Source organism: Aspergillus brasiliensis, assembly GCF_001889945.1.
Source record: "Aspergillus brasiliensis CBS 101740 unplaced genomic scaffold ASPBRscaffold_4, whole genome shotgun sequence".
In the NCBI taxonomy this organism is placed as follows: Eukaryota; Fungi; Ascomycota; class Eurotiomycetes; order Eurotiales; family Aspergillaceae; genus Aspergillus; species Aspergillus brasiliensis.
Window position 1 is genome coordinate 814,806 of NW_027137445.1, and position 18,866 is coordinate 833,671.

The window sequence follows — 18,866 nt, forward strand, 5'->3', positions numbered from 1 at the left end:
CTGGTTCTTACTTGGAGAGAGCTCAATTCCCTATCGGTTGAAGTGAGAAAGAAACTTTCCGATGTGACATGCCTCCCAATACGTTCGATCGAAAGGAACAGACAAAGGAATAGCCAACCCATCATATCCCACCATGACGGATTCTGGCTGATAAGCAAAGTTCCTGCAGGAATCGAAACCAGATAGCGGGAAACTTATCACCCGCCAAGAACGATAAAGGAAGATCAAGGATAGCTGGTAGCGCCCTGTCAGCACGGTGGGATGCTCCGTGGAAGTATAAACCGGGCACAACAATCACCACCATCTCCTCTCATCCCGCAACCCCTCCACCCCCTCACCACAGACCAGAATTCGATTAGGATCACCATGACTGTCTCACAATCGTCATCCGAAGATTGGCGCATTATCGTTGCTGAAAGACGTAAAGCTCTCGATTCTAAGATCCCTTCAGAGTGGCGACTGAAGGAGGACTTTGTTTCCTCGCTTCCTCGTCCAACCCATCTCCTGGCCTCCAATGCTGTTGAGAAGAGTGGTATTCTGACGGAAACCGAGCTGGACATCACCGGGAGCTATGATGCTTCTCAATTGCTTCAGAGACTTGCCTCCGGCGAATTAAGTTCCGTCGCCGTCACGACTGCGTTCTGCAAGCGGGCGGCTATTGCGCAGCAATTGGTGAGCTTTCTGCAAGTTATCTACATTAGATGCTAGGCTGATACCTCGTAGACATCATGCTTGACGGAGCATTTCTTCGACTTTGCTCTTGAACGCGCCAAGTACCTTGACGACTATCTCAAGCGGGAGAAGAAGGTCCTGGGACCGTTGCATGGCCTTCCGATTAGTCTGAAAGACAGCTACCATGTAAAAGGATACCATACCACCATTGGATATGTGTCATTCCTCGGACATGGCCCCGCAACCACGAACTCGGCAGTAGTGGATATGCTACTGGACCTGGGAGCGGTGCTGTACGTGAAGACGAACGTCCCTCAAACGATGCTGGTAAGTCTCCCCATCGAGTTGCTATGCACCGCTGACACCCACCAGACCGCCGACTCAGACAACAACATCTACGGACGTACCCTCAACCCTCACAACACAGAGCTTACTGCCGGTGGTTCCACCGGCGGCGAAGGTGCCCTCCTGGCCCTCCGAGGCTCCCTCATTGGCGTTGGTACCGACGTCGCAGGCTCCATCCGCATCCCGGCGCTCTGCTGCGGCATCTACGGCTTCAAGCCAACGACAGCCCGGATTCCGTACGGCGGTCAAGTCCGCTTCCTGTACGAAGGACCCCCGTCCGTTGAGCCCTGCGCCGGTCCCATGACTGCAACCTTTGAGGACCTCGAGCTCTTCATGTCCACCATTCTCGACGCCGAACCCTGGCGCTACGACGTGACGACCCTCGCGGCACCCTGGACCCGCAACCCCCAAGTAACAGAGCCCCTAACAATCGGCATCCTCGCTACGGATGAGAAATACCCCCTCCACCCACCCATCAAACGAGCCCTACAATCCGCCATCGAGGCCTTGTCCCGCAAGGGCCACCGCATCGTCTATCTCGACAACGACACCAACAAGGATCTAGACATCGCCTACGCGAACCGCCTCTTCTGGCAATACGGCACCTATTCACCACTCCTCGACCACGTCACTCCCAGCGGTGAACCACTAGTCACCTCAGTCGCCAAGGGGCCCTCCCCCATGGTCACAGGCGACTTCCCCGTCTCCAAGGACCTAGGCATCTTCGAGGAGATCCATGAGCTACATCACAAGAGACAGGACTACCGCGACGCATGGCGCAAAGTCTGGGTCGAGACCGGCATAGATGTGATCCTTGGCCCAGGGGCACAAAATACCGCCGTTCCACATGATACGTACGCGTGGCCGCCTTACACGGTCGTATGGAATCTACTTGACGTAAGTTCATTTTATCATCATATCACATTGTTTAGCAAAGCTGAAAGTAGGAACAGTACCCAGCCTGCATCATTCCATACGGACAAGCTTCCAAGGACCTCGATCCAGAGCCCATGGCTATCAACGATGGCATGCAGCCTAGTTGTAAGTTCACTTGACATGCCCTCCACCTTACCACCTATATAAGCATGGAAATATTGATGGCTCTTAGATAACCCCGACGAAGTCGACGGCGCTCCCTGCGCACTACAGATCATCACGTCCCGATTCCAGGACGAGAAATGTCTCGCTGCGGCTAGGATCATTGATGGGGATATTCGGAATTAGGATATATTCTACTGTCGTGGGTAGTACACTGGACCTAATAGTAGAATATATTTCATCATACGCTCTAGTGAGGATACTTAATATGTTGTGAAATTAGGACGAGATAGCCCGAGTGATCCGTGCTCTCCTTCCTCCGCGAGGGTATATTTTTGTAGGAGTTACTAGTAGTGCTATCTAGGTTGGGATTATACTATATATCATCCATCATAGTATATCTTGTATTGTTACTTCAGTTATTAAGGCAAGCTACCAGACTATGTTGATTCTACCCTGATCGAATTGTATACTATTAGTAGGGATTCAACAACATACTATACTTCAATATATATATCCCAGTACCACCACCACTACTTCTTCTATCAGATCTAGTACTATAAAGCATTGCACTTGCTGTCACTAACAAGCAAAATAGAAAATCGAAACCAAATCCTACTAATTCAACTACATCATGATACTACTGATAATGAGAGGCGGTTGAAAGTGCAAAGTGAATTGTCATTAACATCGGCTAAGCATGCTGCTCTATGCTAACTTCCTATTGCTTTACTGCGATGTCCCGACGGATAAATTACGATGATACCCGTGGCATGCGGATAAGATCGTACTCAAAGATCGTCGAAGGCGTAAGCCTCATTCTTGTCTCGTACAGGGCTGTATCCAGTACAGGCTGCATCCAGCTCAAGATCAACCGAGGAGAAGCGAGAGATCGAGCGAGGCAAGAGACGTGCAATCGAGGATTGCACTACTGTATACGAACGGACACCACACTAACTATGCGTCACTCACCACCAAGGGATACCGGATTTTATATCATCTGGTATTGATAAATGTACATGACTTCATGTGCAAAAGTAGAATCAACTATGGGGTATCTGAAACCCTCATACATCATTAGCCCTGCTTAGACGCCGAAACCGTTCAAATTAATACGCCACCCTGGTCCGCATGTCCTAGAAAGTCATTAGTCATTATGCCATACGCAGGAACAAGCCAGACTTACCGAAATCTTGCGCTCGATTTCCCGGACAGAACGGTCCAGTTCCGCTGCGATCATCATCTTCGTATCATTAGGCAATAAAAAGTACATCTCGCACAGGTCTCCGTCAATGACACCCTTGACCGGCGCATAGTAACTGCGGTAGATCAGGTGGTCCCGTCCAGCGAGAGGAGGGTGCTGTGCAGCTAGCTGCATCTCCAGGTTTTGGAAGAAGTCCACATCCTCTCGGCCGATGAATGGCACCAACATACCAATCGTGCCCTGGAAACCAGTCCAGACGAGGATGTCCCGACCGCCCGCCACCAGCTGAGTCTTGTGCAAGCTCGTCGGGATGTCCTGAGTGTACACATGGATCATCAGCTCCAAGCGATTGGGGGTTCCTTGAAGATAGCCGCGTTCGTGAATCAAATGCGCGCCCGATCCATCCTCATCCGCCTCTTCGGACGTCTTCTTGGGGCAACGCAGGAGCCAGAGGTTGCCGAATTTATCACCACCGGCAGTGGTTTCGTAGTCAACCATAGTGGTGGAAGTGGTCCAACGAGACACGGAATCGTCCACAAATGGAATCAAGACGTTCTCTTGATACTTGTACACGACATACGTCACACTTTCGCGGACGTCGCTCACGACGATTCTCGATCCTTGGGTCTGCAGACCGACGATTGTCTTTGGCACCACCGGCGCCTGGCACTTACGAAGGAGCTGCTTCATACCAAGGTCATAGATTCGCAGCAACGACCCGATACCGGCAACCAGGCGGCCTTGGAAAGCCAGCAGGGCAAGCGGAGGTTCGTCCACCTTGGTCTTGTGGATGAACTCGAGCTCTCGTCCATCCTCCTGGAAGCGGTAGATATGAATGTAGCCACCAGCGGATGACGGCGGGTTGACAGTCATATCTTTGGCTGTTCCGACCACCAAGAACGTCTCGTCATCCTGGCTGGTGAATGGGACGGCGGCAATGCTGACCGCCGCCTCGTTCTCTTCCAGCTCGATGGTGTGAACTACTGCCTTTGCATCCAAGGGATCAACCACTTGAATACAAGAAGCCCAATGACCAGTGCCCCGGGGATATCCAAAGTCTTCAGGTGGCAGAACAGACTCGTCACCGCCACGAGACTTCGAATCTTCCAGCAGCTTGGCTCTGGTAGACGGCGACAGAACGTTGTTATCAGATTCGATGACGTAGAACAACGGCTGCTCAGGGTGCTTCAGGAACCGGCGTGGAGTATATGAGAGAGGGATCGACTGTTGCAACATATTGTTGTCTAACTTCTCAATGGAGAAGATCCTAGCCAAGCATGTTAGCTGATGTCCAACAAATACCTCGAGGACAAATGATAGCGTGAATGAATGATCTCAGTAGGAACAATTGGAAATAGTACAAGTATAAAAGGTTCTTCCACATAGGCTTTCGGATCCCAGTTCTCATCATACGATCGATTGAAGTGCAAAGGATAAGGGAGAGTATTGACGTACCGTAGGTTCTGTCCCTGGATACCGACCATGCCTTCGAGGCACTGTTCACTTGAGAAGTTCCAGCCCCACTCGAGCCCAACGTAGTCAAGTGGAGTGAGCATGAAGCCCTTCGTTTGGACGTCAGAATAGCCGAGCCAGGGACGCGAGCTCAGGCCAAGCACTGCTGTTTGTCCCTTGACAGAGACCTGGAAGAGCTTCACAGGTTTTGATCCCAGGAAACGCGTGCGAGTATCAGAGAGTTCACCAGTGACCTCGTCCAGCACCGTCCGCAGGTAGACCCCAGAATAAAGGCCAATATGCAGATACAAGGTAGTTCCCCCGGAGCTGGAATCAGCCATGGACATGATGTTGAGGGCCGAAGGTGCAGCGGTCAGGGCCTGAACCGACTTGTTCTCCAAGGTAGAATCAGGATCCAAGCTGAGGATACGGACAGTCGAGTCATCGCAGCCGACAGCCAAGAACGAGCTCCGAACGCGACCTTCGGGAACTTCACCCAAGCTCAGACAGGTAACCGTGCCTGACATCTGACGCCGTTCGTCATACTCAGCCAAAGATCCATCGGAATCCATCTCAAAGTAGACAAGTTCACCGGAACTGAGAGCGACAGCGACTTGACGCTCATTGGTCGCGGCTGCCACGATCGACCGATGCTGAGGAGCAGGCCACTCATTGACGCGACGGTCTGCGAGGATATGACGAATACCCCTGGGGTGGATTTGGATCAAAGAGTCCTCGCCCAGCTGCTGAACAGCCAACGTTGGTGCCGTGGATAGGAAGCCAGTGTCAGTAACTTCCTCGACGGTTTCACCAATGCTGAGCACAAGAGTGCCGTTGGCAAAGGAAAGAATGATGTAGGCGTCAAACTCATCCGACCTGGTGAGCTTGGTCGTCCAGACGGCAGAAGGCACACTGGGCAGCTCTGATTCGACAATTTCAGATACCTCCAGGCCATGCTTGAGTGTCCTGAAACTGCTCCGAGCGCCAGCGCCAGAGATAGTGTAAATTTGAGGCGCATCGTCCTCGGTGATGTTGACGACCTTGCTGTCAATCAACGGGTTGAGGGAGTTGATGGTTTCGACAAGGTTCAGGTTCTCCGCACCTCTTGGCCGGAAATAGATCGGGTCACAAGGAACTGATGGATCAGCGGAGAAAGATTCGCTTGTAAATTCGATCTCCTCATCATCGTCACCAAGCTTCTCGAACTGGTAGAAATGATGGTTACCAGCCTCACTGGCAACATACAGGAAACCACTCTTCAGGATCAACAAGCTCGAGGCCAATGGCACAGTATCAAAATATTTGATCTTCAGCCGTTTAACTTCACCGGTGAGCTGACCGTTGTCATCTTCAACCATGTCGATCGTAAGCTTGAAGAGATCACCGTCTTCAGTCTGAAGGAGAAAGAAGAAAGCGCCCCTCATCTTGTGCATCACACCGGCTGTAATGGAACGCTTACGCTCCGGGTTCTCGGTGGCACCGCTGCGCCGAGGAATTGGCACTCGGAACGCATCTTGGTTGGAGTGACGGTAGGTAACGCTGTCCTCTCCGCACACCAACACACCACTGGGGCCGTCCGCGCCTCCAGGAACCTGGAACAGAAGAGAAGCCGTGCGATCGACAGGATCAGTCCACTTGCGGACGACATGGTTGAGTCCAAGATCAAGCTCGTAGTACACCAGATGCTTCTCTAGCTCCTGGAAAGCTTGACCAGTTGGATCCTGATCAGACTCTGAGTAGTCAACCTCGAGGGCGGCGAAGACCGGGTTTTCATACCCGACATCCAACGCTGTCATGGCGAACACCAGTGTCTGCGGTTTGTGGGCTTCAAGGGGGGACGAGATCGTCAGCTCGGCCTGCGAGTTCCGATTCAGGACGTATACAAGCTTGTTCTTCTCGACCGAAGCGATGATACACGCACGACCCTTGGGGTCCACAGCCAGATACTGGCCTGGGACCACACGGCGGACACCTGACTTGCCAAAGGTCTCGAGATGAATCCGGTTGAACCGGTTCTGAGACGGCACATACTCAATGATAGTAATGCGCCCCGAATCCGAGCCAATGATGATGTAATCTACAGGCATCTCTCAGCACAGTTCAACCACCAAGACCCAGTGTCAACGTTGCCGACCGGGAGCACGTCCCAGCACCAAGCGGGGACGATTCGGCAAAGGATCGTGCTGCCCGGGAAGCTTGAAGAATCACTATGATGATCTTGAAAGTCCGGGCAGGGGAAGTATAACATACCTTTGCTACTACCAGCCAATCGGAAGGCAGCCAGCGAGCGGATGATGCCAAAGACATCTTGAGAAAAGAGCGGCGTGACCTTGCCCTGGGTGGGATCGGGACGATGAATCGTGAGCTTCGATCCGGACGCAGTGACGATCTGCTGCTCCTTGGTCCCAGCAAATTGACCGAGAATGGCCTGGGTGATCGCAGTCGGAGGCTGGATCGTCAAGGAGTACATGAACATGTGCGAAGTAGTCGCCATGATGAACGGACGCGACTCTCACCGAGCCTGGACGGGTAGAGGGGTGTGGTTGGGGGGGTTGTTTACGACGCGATTGTAGCCAGGGTGACACTACAATGCAAGCAGTCCCATTGCTGCCAGTGGAGCAGATGGGGAGAGAGGACTCTCGAAACCGAGTGTCCTCACACAGAGGGATGGTTGGGTGGAGAGGAGAGAAAGAGAAGCAACCCAGCGTGTTTCTGCAGGGAAGGAAAGGAAGGTGAAAATTCCGGTTAGCGAAGAAGGAAATGAGCTTGTGGTCCGTTTGCCTGGTTTGGTTGAAATCACGTGATAGCTCTATCTACACATACGCCGTACATACACCATCTTACACGACAGCCCGCCGATGTGGGCGGACCGGCGGGGGAAATACCGTTTGGGCGGTACAAGCGCGCTTGGAAGGCGGACGATGCGATTCTGCCCGCTTCCACCTCGCCGGTTACGCTATCATCCGCTAACTCAGCGCTGAGGCAACCCATAGTTACTTGCCTACTTATCGAGTTAGTAGTTAACTGGCGGACGCTGCCTGCTTTCGCTGCAAGAGGACAACTTCCCCAGTCCCTTGTGCATATCTACCCGTCGACCTACTTCCCTTTTGCACCACCTTACTCTCCTTCCTCCCCCACGACGTTCCTACTTTGATCGATTCTCCTTCGACACCTTTATTGTGTGACGTGATCTGTCTCCTCAGGCTCACTGTCTCCGGACACCCCTCGATCCCCTCCAACCCGTCGCAACCCCCATACAGACCATGGCTGATGACACCGCCACGGCCGAGGATGCGCCTATCACTTTCAACGTGAAGTCGTCCAATGATGCCAAATACACTCTCACTCTGCCATCATCAACCTCGGTCTCTGACCTGAAGGAGAAGCTAGCATCATCGGAGTATGCTGATACCCCGGCTGAGCGCCAACGTCTGATCTACTCGGGCCGAGTCCTCAAGGATAATGAGACTCTGGCAACATACAAGATTAAGGACGGACACACTATCCACCTGGTGAAGAGTGCACCCAGCAACCAGCGCCCTGGCGGTTCTGCGTCGACGACGTCAACATCCGCCCCAGCTGGCGCTGCCCCTACTCCTGCGGCTGCTGGGGTTCCCACGAATCTTGCTGCCGGTACGGGCAATAACCCGCTCGCGGGGTTGACTGGGGCCAGATATGCTGGGTTCGCGCAACTGCCAGGTGCAGGAATGTTCGGGCCTGATGGCGGGGTAAGTCGTTCGCCTTTCTGTCGTCCTGCAAGCTCCTCGTATGATCGACAAACCACTAATACGCTGTTTCCAGATGGGCCCTCCTCCTGACACGGAAACCATGCTCAACATGCTCGAAAACCCCCAATTTCAGTCCACGATCAACGAAGCTCTGCAAAACCCCGCCATGATTGACATGATGATCCAGCAGAATCCTATGCTGCGCGAAATGGGCCCTGGCGTGCGGCAGATGATGCAAAGCCCGGAGTTCCGCCGCATGCTCACAGACCCCAACTCGATACGTCAGATGGTACAGATGCAGAGAGCCATGGGTGGCGGGGGCCTTGGTGGAGGCGCATTTCCCGCTCCTGGGGTTACCAACACAACGCCCGAGGAAAACAGAGACGCTCAGAACAACACCGGCACCACGCCCACTCCGGGCGCCGCGTTCAACCCTTTTATGCCTGCCGGTCTCGGGGCTGGAAATCCTTTTGCAGCCCTTTTTGGAGGCAATCCCATGATGGGTAACCCTGCTGCGGGAGCGACACCGTCGGGCGCCTCACCCACCACTGGCGGGACTCAACCGGAGGGTACCGAAAGAGCCGCTGGTGGTGACAACGCTACGGCACCAGGACAGAATCAGCAGGGCTTCCAGAACCCGTTCAACCTCTTCATGAACCCAGCGCTCTTTGGCGGCCAGGGCGGTCAGGCTGGTGCGAACCCTTTCAACCCTCAACAGAATCCTTTCCTCCGGGACCCAGCACTGCTGCAACAGTTGATGCAGAACTTGGGTGCTGCACCGGGAGAAGGAGGAGCGGCGGGTACCAATCCTCTAGCGGCACTCTTCGGTGGTGGATTTGGCAGTCCCCCTCCTCAAGACAACCGGCCCCCTGAGGAGCGGTATGCGGAGCAGCTTCGTCAACTGAACGACATGGGATTCTTCGAGTTTGAAAGAAATATCGAGGCACTCCGCCGGGCAGGGGGCAGCGTGCAAGGGGCTGTGGAATATCTACTGAGCCACCCCTCTTAATCACTGCGATCCCGTCCGTGGTGACTTGCATTCTTGATTTTATTCCTTCGATTTATATCCTTTATTGACGATGCATTTCTGCGTACTTTCCATCGTGTTGAGGGGAGAGAATGGCCGAAGAGCCTTTTTATGTAGCAAATATCCTCACCGCCTAGTTTCACGGCGTTTAGCAATGATGACAGATTACAATCGCAAGCGGAATGGTAGATTTGGACGGAAGACCGACCGTAGGTGACTGTAGTTACCCGCAGTAATTATCTAACTGAAGCTCATAATTAAGTGATGCGCGTTCTGAGCTGCTGAGCTCAGAGTGCTGGTTGGCTTGATTGCAGTAACTGGAGGATTCATTCTTAAAGCGCACTAAGTGGGTTCTGACAGTGTGAGCTCTGGCAGAATTGCACAACTTAAGGTTGACTGAATGAAGTCAGTGGTTAGTAGTTATGCAGATAGATGCTTATCATTAGCATCTGAACAATGCTTTACATAGAAACCATACTCCGGAGTAGATAGAGTGTCCTTCCATGGGAAGCCCACACGGAAAAAGGAGGCGAGACTGGCCGACCACGGCCTGGATTTGGTTGCGGAATGGCACTAAACCCCTTGAGGACGGCGAGGCTTCCGTGCTCTTCTTCAACTTCCGAAACAAAGCATCTCCATCGAACCCCGTCTTCTCCTTCTTCCCCTCTCTTCTCGTCTTGTCTCTTCCTCCATCACCATCCTCGCGGGTCTAAGTTCACTTCCTTTGGCATTCAATGCCGTTTCCACTCGTTCGCTCGGCCTGAGTGTTGTCCTTTTGCTGTCTTCTCCCCACCCACCCGCATCTTGAACCGCTGGATCTCCGTTCAATACCTGCTCGTCGGGCTGCGTCACCCATCCCCGTTTGCCAACTAGCCAGTCCCTTTCCTTAAGTCTTTCGGATATGTTCGTCTTTTGAGCTCTGGCCTGCAAATATCTTTCGTACATACTGCTTTTAATATCCAAATTACTCGAGTTGAGCTCAGAGGAGGAAGATCGGGGCGGTCAGCTGAAAGTTATTGATCTGCATCTGGGATTGTCGGATCCGCCACGTACGAATCAGCTACCCGCGATTGTGGGTGCATTGCGCAACAGCATCACTGACTGCTTCGGACACCGTGAGCTGAATCTCTCTTCCGCCATCTGATCATGGCGTTGTCTCAGTTGTGGCGTCCCCGGCAGTGGACGTTATGGCTTCTTTTTGTGTCTTATGCCTATGCGTTCTACATTCCTGGTAGGTGGTCTCCGTTGCGGCGACGCCCGTAGGACTCTGACGCTTACGTATGAATGCTATTGCCAGGCTACTCGGTCAAGCGCTATAATGACGATGAGCATATCCCTCTCCTTGTGAATAAGATCTTCTCCGACCACACACAACTTCAGTATGCCTACTTTGACTTGCCTTTCGTCTGTCCTCCCAGCGGAAGATCGCATGGTGGTTCTCCCTTTGGCTCCGGACAGAGTGTCTCTCTGAATCTGGGAGAGATCCTCCGCGGCGACCGCATCATGACCTCGGATTTCGAACTGCAGATGGGCAAAAATGTCGAATGCCAAGCGCTCTGCACCCAGGAGGTCGGGCGCAAGGATGTCAAATGGGGTCGCCAACTCATCCGGGAAGGTTACGTAGCGGAGTGGATTGCCGACAATCTGCCTGGAGCGACAAGCTTTGTGACCGTTGACCGTAGTCGCAAATATTATGCTACCGGCTTCAAGCTGGGATTCCAGGAGTTCTCGCCCATCGACGGCAAGCCGCGTTACTACATCAACAATCACTATACCATTGTCATCCGCTGGCGGTCGGCACCCGAGGGCGGAAAGGTTATTGTTGGATTCGAGATCTACCCGAAGAGCATTCGCGCCGCCGATCATCTTGAGGGCGGCTGCCCCAAACAGGTTCACGAGACCCACGAGGGTTTGGAGCTGTACATCCCCCCGGACACCTCCAAACTGCGCGAAATGTACCCTGGTTCGTCGTACATCCCCGAGGACGATGGCGACATTGACGATGGTGCCACCTTGAAGATCCCCTACACCTACTCTGTCTACTTCAAGGAGGAAAACGGAGTCGACTGGTGGAACCGGTGGGACCTCTACTTCAGCAACCAGGATGAGGGTTCTACGACCCATTGGCTTGCTGTTCTCAACTCGTTGACCATCGCTGGTGTTCTTGGTGTCGCCGTGTATGTTATCTGGGGTCGCACGGTCCAAGGAGACATCAAGGGCCGCGGAGATGGAGCCATGGAGGATGGAAAACTCAAGGTCCGGAAAGCTAAGCCTGAGAGAAAGGGCGATGGACTTTTGGAGCAGGGAGCAGATGTCGAACGGGATGCGGATGCCTCATCGGACGAGGAAGGTCTCGATGATGTTAGTGGCTGGAAACTCCTTCATGGTGATGTGTTCCGTGTGCCCCAGTATAGTGGACTGCTTGCACCCCTTGTCGGCTCCGGTATGCAACTGCTCTTTATGGTGTCGGGACTTCTGCTGCTCAGCTGCCTGGGTGTTTTGAACCCGAGTTTCCGTGGCGGTTTTGTTAGCGTTGGTATGGGTCTCTTCGTCTTTGCTGGTCTTTTCTCGGGGTACTTTTCGGGAAGGCTTTACAAGACCTTTGGCGGCACATATTGGCGCAAAAACACTCTCATAGTAAGTCATCCATATGGTGTGGTAGGGCTGTGGCTGACTGATGTAGACCGCGTTGTTCTTCCCTGGTCTTGCTTTCTGCCTCATCTTCATTCTCAACCTCTTCGTGTGGGCGCAGGCTTCTAGCACTGCCATTCCTTTTGGCACGCTGGTGAGTCTTCTTGCTCTCTGGCTGCTCATCCAAGTGCCGTTGGTGTATGCTGGCAGCTGGTACGGCTACGTGCGCACCGCGCCCTGGGAGCACCCGACCAAGACGACCTCTATCGCGCGTCAAATCCCGCCACAGCCATGGTATTTGCACAGCATCAGCGGGGCTCTCTTGACCGGCCTGGGCCCATTTGCGGTGCTGTTCATTGAGCTTCTGTTTGTGTTCAAGAACCTGTGGCAGGACAAGAGCGGATACTACTATGTGTTTGGATTTTTGAGCGCCGTGTCGTCGATCCTGATGGTAACGGTCAGCGAAGTGACGGTCATCGCGACGTACAGCCAACTCTGCGCGGAGAACTACCACTGGTGGTGGCAGAGCTTCCTCACGGGGAGCAGCAGCGCGTTCTGGGTGTTTGGCTACTGCGTGTGGTACTTCATCTTCCACCTGCACATCACAGGTTTCGTCTCGAGTCTGCTGTTCTTCAGTTACAGCTTCCTGGCGTGCGCCGTATATGGTCTCCTGACAGGCACGGTTGGATTTTTGACGGCGTACATGTTCGTCCGACGGATCTATAGGTGAGTCGCTCCTTCTCCACTTCAGCTTAGAATGATGATATTGACCGAAACAGTTCCGTCAAAGTTGATTGATCGATCCGATTCGATGGTCGCAGCAGATGAATGCATAGCGCCTCGACCAGATTGCGGTCACGTGGTGTCATCTACAGCACCTCTGCCCTGCAATTTATCGCCCACTGATCCCGATACAAATCAATAGAATTTATATACTTCTACCTGATCGAGCCCTTCATGTAAGATGCTAGCTATGCCGGTGCTTCACTGTCTAAAGCAATAATATGCCTGAATGCCTCAAATTCCTCATACTCGCAGTAAACGCATGAAGCCATAGACAGCTGCGGCGTAGGAAGGTCGTCGCCAAACACAACTAAACACACAATGAAAGCATCGCGAAGTCCTACAGTTATGTAAATATATAAATAAGTGTCACAACTGGCTAACCACTTGCCTACGGTCACTTTCCTACCTCCGTTCTTCAACCATGTTCCTGCTCCCTACATACTTGTTCATTTGATAGTTATGCGTATCCTTCCCCGGATGACTCAGTCCGGGATGTGTATAGGACCGTCTACCCAACTACCCAGCGTCTTCAGCGTTTCGCCTGCTTATTCTCGATTCTCGCAGAGGATGTATCTCCACACTTTCATACTGTTCTCTCATCACTATGTTCCATATTTTCCACATTCTCTTTAGTTCGTTCGAACAATAGTTCGCACTGTTGCGGCACCAGTCCCAGCAATCACTCCAGATGAAGAGGAACCTTTCCAAACACCATCACTTCTCATGAATTCAAAACTCCATCATCGTGGTATTGGAACGATGTTTCTAGAGTTATACTTCATACTGTATGCCTGTATGTGCATACACATGGTTTCTTTGTATATGTCGATACAGGTATAAGAAGTGGTTATCGCAGGCCTTTAGCAGTTGTGTCCTGTGGCCCTGCTGTGTTGGTTCTTATACTAAAAAGAACTACGGAGTATACCTCAGTCATCAGCGAAATCATAAATTGGCTGCTGACTCAGTTGTTCCATCTCAAGTGGCAAACCCAACCAACCTCAAAATGTAGTCCATCCATCCGACCAAGACACTCCGACAATTAGCTAAGTAAAACCAAACCCAAGTTCAACCCGCCAAGCCCTGTTCCGCAAGGGACAAACCGAGCACATGATCGCGCGCATCCAGCGAACCTTCCGCCAAGAGCCTGAGGGGGAGGACGATCCGGTGCCCCGACCAGTCCCATCTTTGAGACCACTTGAGCATCGGGCATGATGGGCGGATATGCCAAGAAGGTGGAATACCAACCTGGTATGTAATTTGTTGCACATAGGGTGGAAACTTGTACCACAAGCAGAGTAGCAATGGATTGAGATGGGTTCGAATTCAATACTTACTAATTACTCACTTGACTGACTACCTCCAATAGATAATCCCATCACTTGCCTGATTGAACTCTTGCCTATGTTTTGTGGTACATGCATACATCATACATCATACATCATACAACATACAGCGACATTCGGATTTTAGGCAAAGTTCAAATTAGTCAGTTGGTCAGTTACCACCCACATTTAACTGACTAGTCAGTTAGTTAACTAGAAGAATAAGATTATCCATCAGTTAGTTACTACCTACTTTCTTTTATGGATTGACCCACGGACCCCCAGAATGCGGGGAAGCTTAGTTACAAATCTAGCCTTAGTAGACCAAGCTATAAGCCTATGATTCCTAATTATCTACCCAAATCTGGAATAAGTATCCCTTAGCGGCTGTGAATGATCACGCAGCTAACGCCTTAGATACTTGATTAGTCTACGTAAGTCGATTGCTTAAAAGTAGATAGTTCATTTAGTTACTACTCCGTACGTATCAACTATCTATCTATCAATAAGTTCTAGAATCAATACCAAGTGGGATGATCTTCTCACTTTCTCCGATTGTCTACCGTGTATACGTAAGGTCCACGCGGGATGGGCGATGATGCCATCGCCCCGGAATATTGGTGATGTGACGGGATGGGTGGGCACTAAGCCCGTTTCCAACGGTATGTCCGAGTTTAATTTATCTACTACGAGTATCTCCCTATCTATAATTCTATGTATCTTACTTGTTACACAGTGTATATTGTTTGTATGATGGATGTAATTGATCTATGTGATGTTTTGGAATGTGGGTAGGACACAGGGTTGGCATTGATTATTGTGTAACTGCCACTGATTTGATTAATATTACTTCATTGTTGTGGATGAAGTATAGTCATGGGACATTGAATTAGAATTTCTGGCTCTATTCATTCACAAAGTATGTCCTTGTATTTGTTGGTTCTTTCAACCTTAGAAACCATGGATCGGGGAATTCTGGGCAGGTGATTTTCCCTTTCGTCCTTCTTTTTGTTGTGGTGACTTTTTCCATTCCTGGTTTTCTTTTCCCGCCGTTTGCCCCATTGGGAATAACCGATGGGTTCTGGCGAAGGATTCTGGAATTTTGAAACGCTGATAGACTATCTTCTACCTGTTACTTGTAACAATGTGTAGCTGGCTGTGGGAAAATATAGTAATAGAAAAAAAAAATCTGGTTTGCTTGTTATCCTGGATATCTAAATGCTAGCTTCTGGGACATTAGCTTGCTTATGTTGTTGAGTACTAGCTGGTATACGTTTCACACTGGCTTCATTTAAATTGGTCTACATCCCTTTACATTCCTTTGGCGGCAGTAGAAGTGGACGACGACAAGCATGAGAGTGGTTATGAGAGTGAGGAAGATTTGTTCCGAGTGGTCCATAATCAATCAGTCTTTTGAATTTATGAGTCGCGTGCAAAATATGGAGGTAGAAGCTCCACCTTTGACACAGCTTTTGCTGCATCACGGCTCTACCATTCTAGGAAAGACCAAGGTAGCAGCTGCATCAAGTAGAAGAGTGATGGCAGCTGATGATGGTATAATCCGGGGATAACTCTAGCTTGCTGTACAGAACATGTACTGTACGGAGATGTTTGTATCTGGTATCAATCAGTCACAGTCGGTGTTCCCAAGAACAGGCGGTTCCACAGACAAGCGATCTGTCCTCACACCTCAGGCGCATATCGCGTGCTCACTCCCACCACCAATCAGCTCCCGTGGCAACGCTGCTGACGCATCCTCGCTAGTCAGCAACTCCAAAACCCCTGTCGGATCCGGCCGGGGGTGGAATTGGGGTGACCAATCGTTAAAGAGCCTGTTGCCAAGGGCCAAGAGTGGGCAGTCCAAAGGGGACTAGTGCGTGGCGGGATGCTCGGCTAGCAGACCGGGGAAGTTCATTCAAAAATGAAGCGGTGGGCAGTCTATCCCAAACAAAAGAGGCAGGAGGATACTCTCGAGGAATGGAGGTGTAGAATAGTCGCAATAGGTCAAGTTGCTAAGATACGTTAGCGATACTATGATCAGACTAAGCACCAGTTAGTGTCGCCGTCGAAAGCCGCGCCACCGCGATTGGCTCGCGTGGCAACGCCTCGAGTAATCCGTTGCCTATCAGAGAGTGACTGGCGAGTCCCGGGGCGCTTATCAGGCGGTTCTGCCGATCTCCACTCTGGGTGAAATATGCCCGGGGGAAGCAGCAGCAGATAATGCTAACGGAAACTAAGGAAGTGACTAGTCTAGTGGCAGAAAAGATACCATGCAGCCAGGAGCCAAGACCCCAAAAGAGAGTCACAATTTTCGGGACTCTGTCTGTGTGTTCAGGAGATAGAGACATCACCCAGGAAATCCTCAACTCGGCTCTCCTGAAGATCCTGCCCCGTGGCTGTGAGATCACCTCCCTGCGTCACCAACCATGGAACCTTCCGCAATCACACCATCGTCCCCGCCGATGGTTCCATTGTTGCGGTGACATGGAGATCTGGTGCGACACGCCCCGGTAGCGCGGCTGTCGCTCTTTTCCCTCCCGGTTTGTATTGCTCACCCATGGATGGTTGGTCAATTTTTTGCTCGTCTACAGGCTTCCGTCTCCACCAGCCCTTCGCTCCGCCTGACTTACTTATATCCTTCTTTGCCCGTCTGCGCTCTTCTTTGTCGTCCGCTCTTTCTTTCCACCCAGACACTCTCCCTCCCTTCTTTTACCTTCCCGTCACACATTCTACATCATCGGCATTCGGTGTCGACATCGCGCGTCATCCCTTTAACCTTAACTTCTATCTTGGCTCATTACTTCCCTACCCGGACAGAGAGTGTCTCCCACCGTCATCATGGCTGAGAAGAAGCCTAACATCCTCTACATCATGGCCGACCAGATGGCGGCCCCCCTGTTGGCCTTCCACGACAAGGATTCTCCCATCAAAACTCCCAATTTGAACAAGTTGGCCGAGGAAGGTGTCGTTTTCGACTCCGCCTACTGTAACTCGCCGCTCTGCGCGCCGTCGCGGTTCGTCATGGTGACCGGTCAATTGCCCTCCAAGATCGGCGCCTACGACAACGCTTCCGATCTGCCCGCAGACACCCCTACCTACGCCCATTATCTGCGCCGGGAAGGCTACCATACCGCGTTGGCCGGTAAAATGCACTTCTGCGGGCCGGATCAGCTGCACGGATACGAGCAGCGTCTGACCAGCGACATCTATCCGGGCGATTATGGCTGGTCAGTGAATTGGGATGAGCCGGTAAGTTTCCATTCACCCCGCTCATTCGACTTTGGGGAATGGCGAAATGCTGACCGAAAAAGGAAATCCGTCCCGACTGGTACCACAACATGTCTTCCGTCATGGAGGCGGGTCCCGTGGTGCGAACGAACCAGCTTGACTTTGACGAGGAGGTCATCTACAAGTCGACCCAGTACCTTTATGATCATGTGCGCCAGCGCAACGACCAGCCGTTCTGTCTGACGGTGTCCATGACTCATCCCCACGACCCTTATGCCATGACTAAGGAGTTCTGGGATCTGTATGAGGACGTCGAGATTCCGCTGCCTAAGCAGGCGGCTATCCCGCACGACCAGCAGGACCCGCACTCGCAGCGCGTGCTCAAGTGCATTGACCTCTGGGGCAAGGAGATGCCGGAAGAGCGTATCAAGGCGGCCCGTCGCGCTTACTACGCTGCCTGCACGTACGTCGACACCAATGTGGGCAAGCTGCTCAAGGTGCTTGATGACTGCGGAGTTCGCGACGATACCATCATCGTCTTCACCGGCGATCATGGAGACATGTTGGGCGAGCGCGGTCTTTGGTACAAGATGGTGTGGTACGAGAACTCGTCGCGTGTGCCGTTCATTGTGAACGCGCCCAAGCGATTCGCACCCAAGCGGGTGTCGGAGAACGTGTCGACCATGGATCTGCTGCCGACATTCGCAGAGATGGTGGGGGCACCACTGGTTCGCGAGCTGCCGCTGGACGGCGTGTCGCTGATGCCCTACCTGACCGGCGAGGACGGCCTCAAGACCAACACGGTGCTGGGCGAGTACATGGCAGAAGGCACGCAGTCGCCCACGGTGATGATCCGCCGTGGCCGCTACAAGTTCGTGTACTCGCTGATTGACCCACCGATGTTGTTCGACTTGGAGGCCGACCCACAGGAGCGGGTCAACTTGGTGGCGGGGCTGGCGGAGAAGCCGTCGCTGGAGGCACCCAAGCCGGTGGCTGTCACACAGTTGAACCCTGCGCCGCTGCCCACGCCAGGCGATTCGCCTCGGGGTTCACCGCTGCAGCGCGCATCGTCATTCCCGTTCCCCACGCCGCCGCGCACGCCTAGCCCGGGCAAGTCAGGGTATGCACTCCCGGAGAACCGTGAGCCCGCCCAGCTGTTGGCTTACTTTACCGAGGAAGTGCACGCGCGGTGGGATCTGGAGAAGATCCGCGAGGATGTGCTGCGGTCGCAGCGCCGTCGGCGCCTCGTGTACTCTGCCCTGATCAAGGGCACACCGTCGGTGTGGGACTACGAGCCGCGGGTGGACCCCAGCGCGCAGTACGTGCGCAACCAGGGCAAGGGCGCACTGGACGATGTGGAATTGATTTCCCGGTGGCCGCGGGTGCTGCAGCAGGCTGCGACCGCGAAGGGGATGAACGTTTGATATGTTCGT

General features: G+C 52.5%; 5 protein-coding genes across 5 annotated transcripts; 4 read left to right on the forward strand and 1 right to left on the reverse strand.

The window, feature by feature from the left end:
• Window positions 1-20: 20 nt before the first annotated feature.
• ASPBRDRAFT_41010 (uncharacterized protein) lies at window positions 21-2,499 on the forward strand. The gene is made up of 5 exons (XM_067624478.1): window positions 21-672; window positions 724-999; window positions 1,045-1,914; window positions 1,971-2,058; window positions 2,126-2,499. The coding sequence occupies exons 1-5, from the start codon at window positions 367-369 to the stop codon at window positions 2,239-2,241; spliced, it is 1,656 nt and encodes a 551-aa protein (XP_067480590.1). The 5' UTR covers window positions 21-366; the 3' UTR covers window positions 2,242-2,499.
• A 215-nt stretch (window positions 2,500-2,714) lies between these two features.
• Window positions 2,715-7,430, reverse strand: ASPBRDRAFT_205603 (DDB1/RSE1 family protein). Its single transcript, XM_067621744.1, has 4 exons — window positions 6,962-7,430; window positions 4,715-6,788; window positions 3,242-4,526; window positions 2,715-3,191 (listed from the first exon to the last, which is right to left on the reverse strand). Exons 1-4 carry the CDS (start codon window positions 7,203-7,205, stop codon window positions 3,165-3,167), a joined length of 3,630 nt encoding a protein of 1,209 aa, XP_067480591.1. The 5' UTR covers window positions 7,206-7,430; the 3' UTR covers window positions 2,715-3,164.
• Window positions 7,431-7,608: 178 nt separating this feature from the next.
• ASPBRDRAFT_41014 (ubiquitin domain-containing protein DSK2) lies at window positions 7,609-9,764 on the forward strand. Its single transcript, XM_067624479.1, has 2 exons — window positions 7,609-8,439; window positions 8,513-9,764. Exons 1-2 carry the CDS (start codon window positions 7,975-7,977, stop codon window positions 9,446-9,448), a joined length of 1,401 nt encoding a protein of 466 aa, XP_067480592.1. The 5' UTR covers window positions 7,609-7,974; the 3' UTR covers window positions 9,449-9,764.
• Window positions 9,765-10,612: 848 nt separating this feature from the next.
• On the forward strand, window positions 10,613-12,895 carry ASPBRDRAFT_53559 (transmembrane 9 family protein; the record flags this gene model as incomplete). Its single annotated transcript, XM_067627089.1, has 4 exons — window positions 10,613-10,697; window positions 10,764-12,103; window positions 12,150-12,823; window positions 12,877-12,895. The coding sequence occupies 4 exons, from the start codon at window positions 10,613-10,615 to the stop codon at window positions 12,893-12,895; spliced, it is 2,118 nt and encodes a 705-aa protein (XP_067480593.1).
• A 4,148-nt stretch (window positions 12,896-17,043) lies between these two features.
• ASPBRDRAFT_53560 (putative choline sulfatase) lies at window positions 17,044-18,857 on the forward strand (the record flags this gene model as incomplete). The annotated part of the gene is made up of 2 exons (XM_067627090.1): window positions 17,044-17,454; window positions 17,517-18,857. 2 exons carry the CDS (start codon window positions 17,044-17,046, stop codon window positions 18,855-18,857), a joined length of 1,752 nt encoding a protein of 583 aa, XP_067480594.1.
• Between the last annotated feature and the right edge of the window lie 9 nt (window positions 18,858-18,866).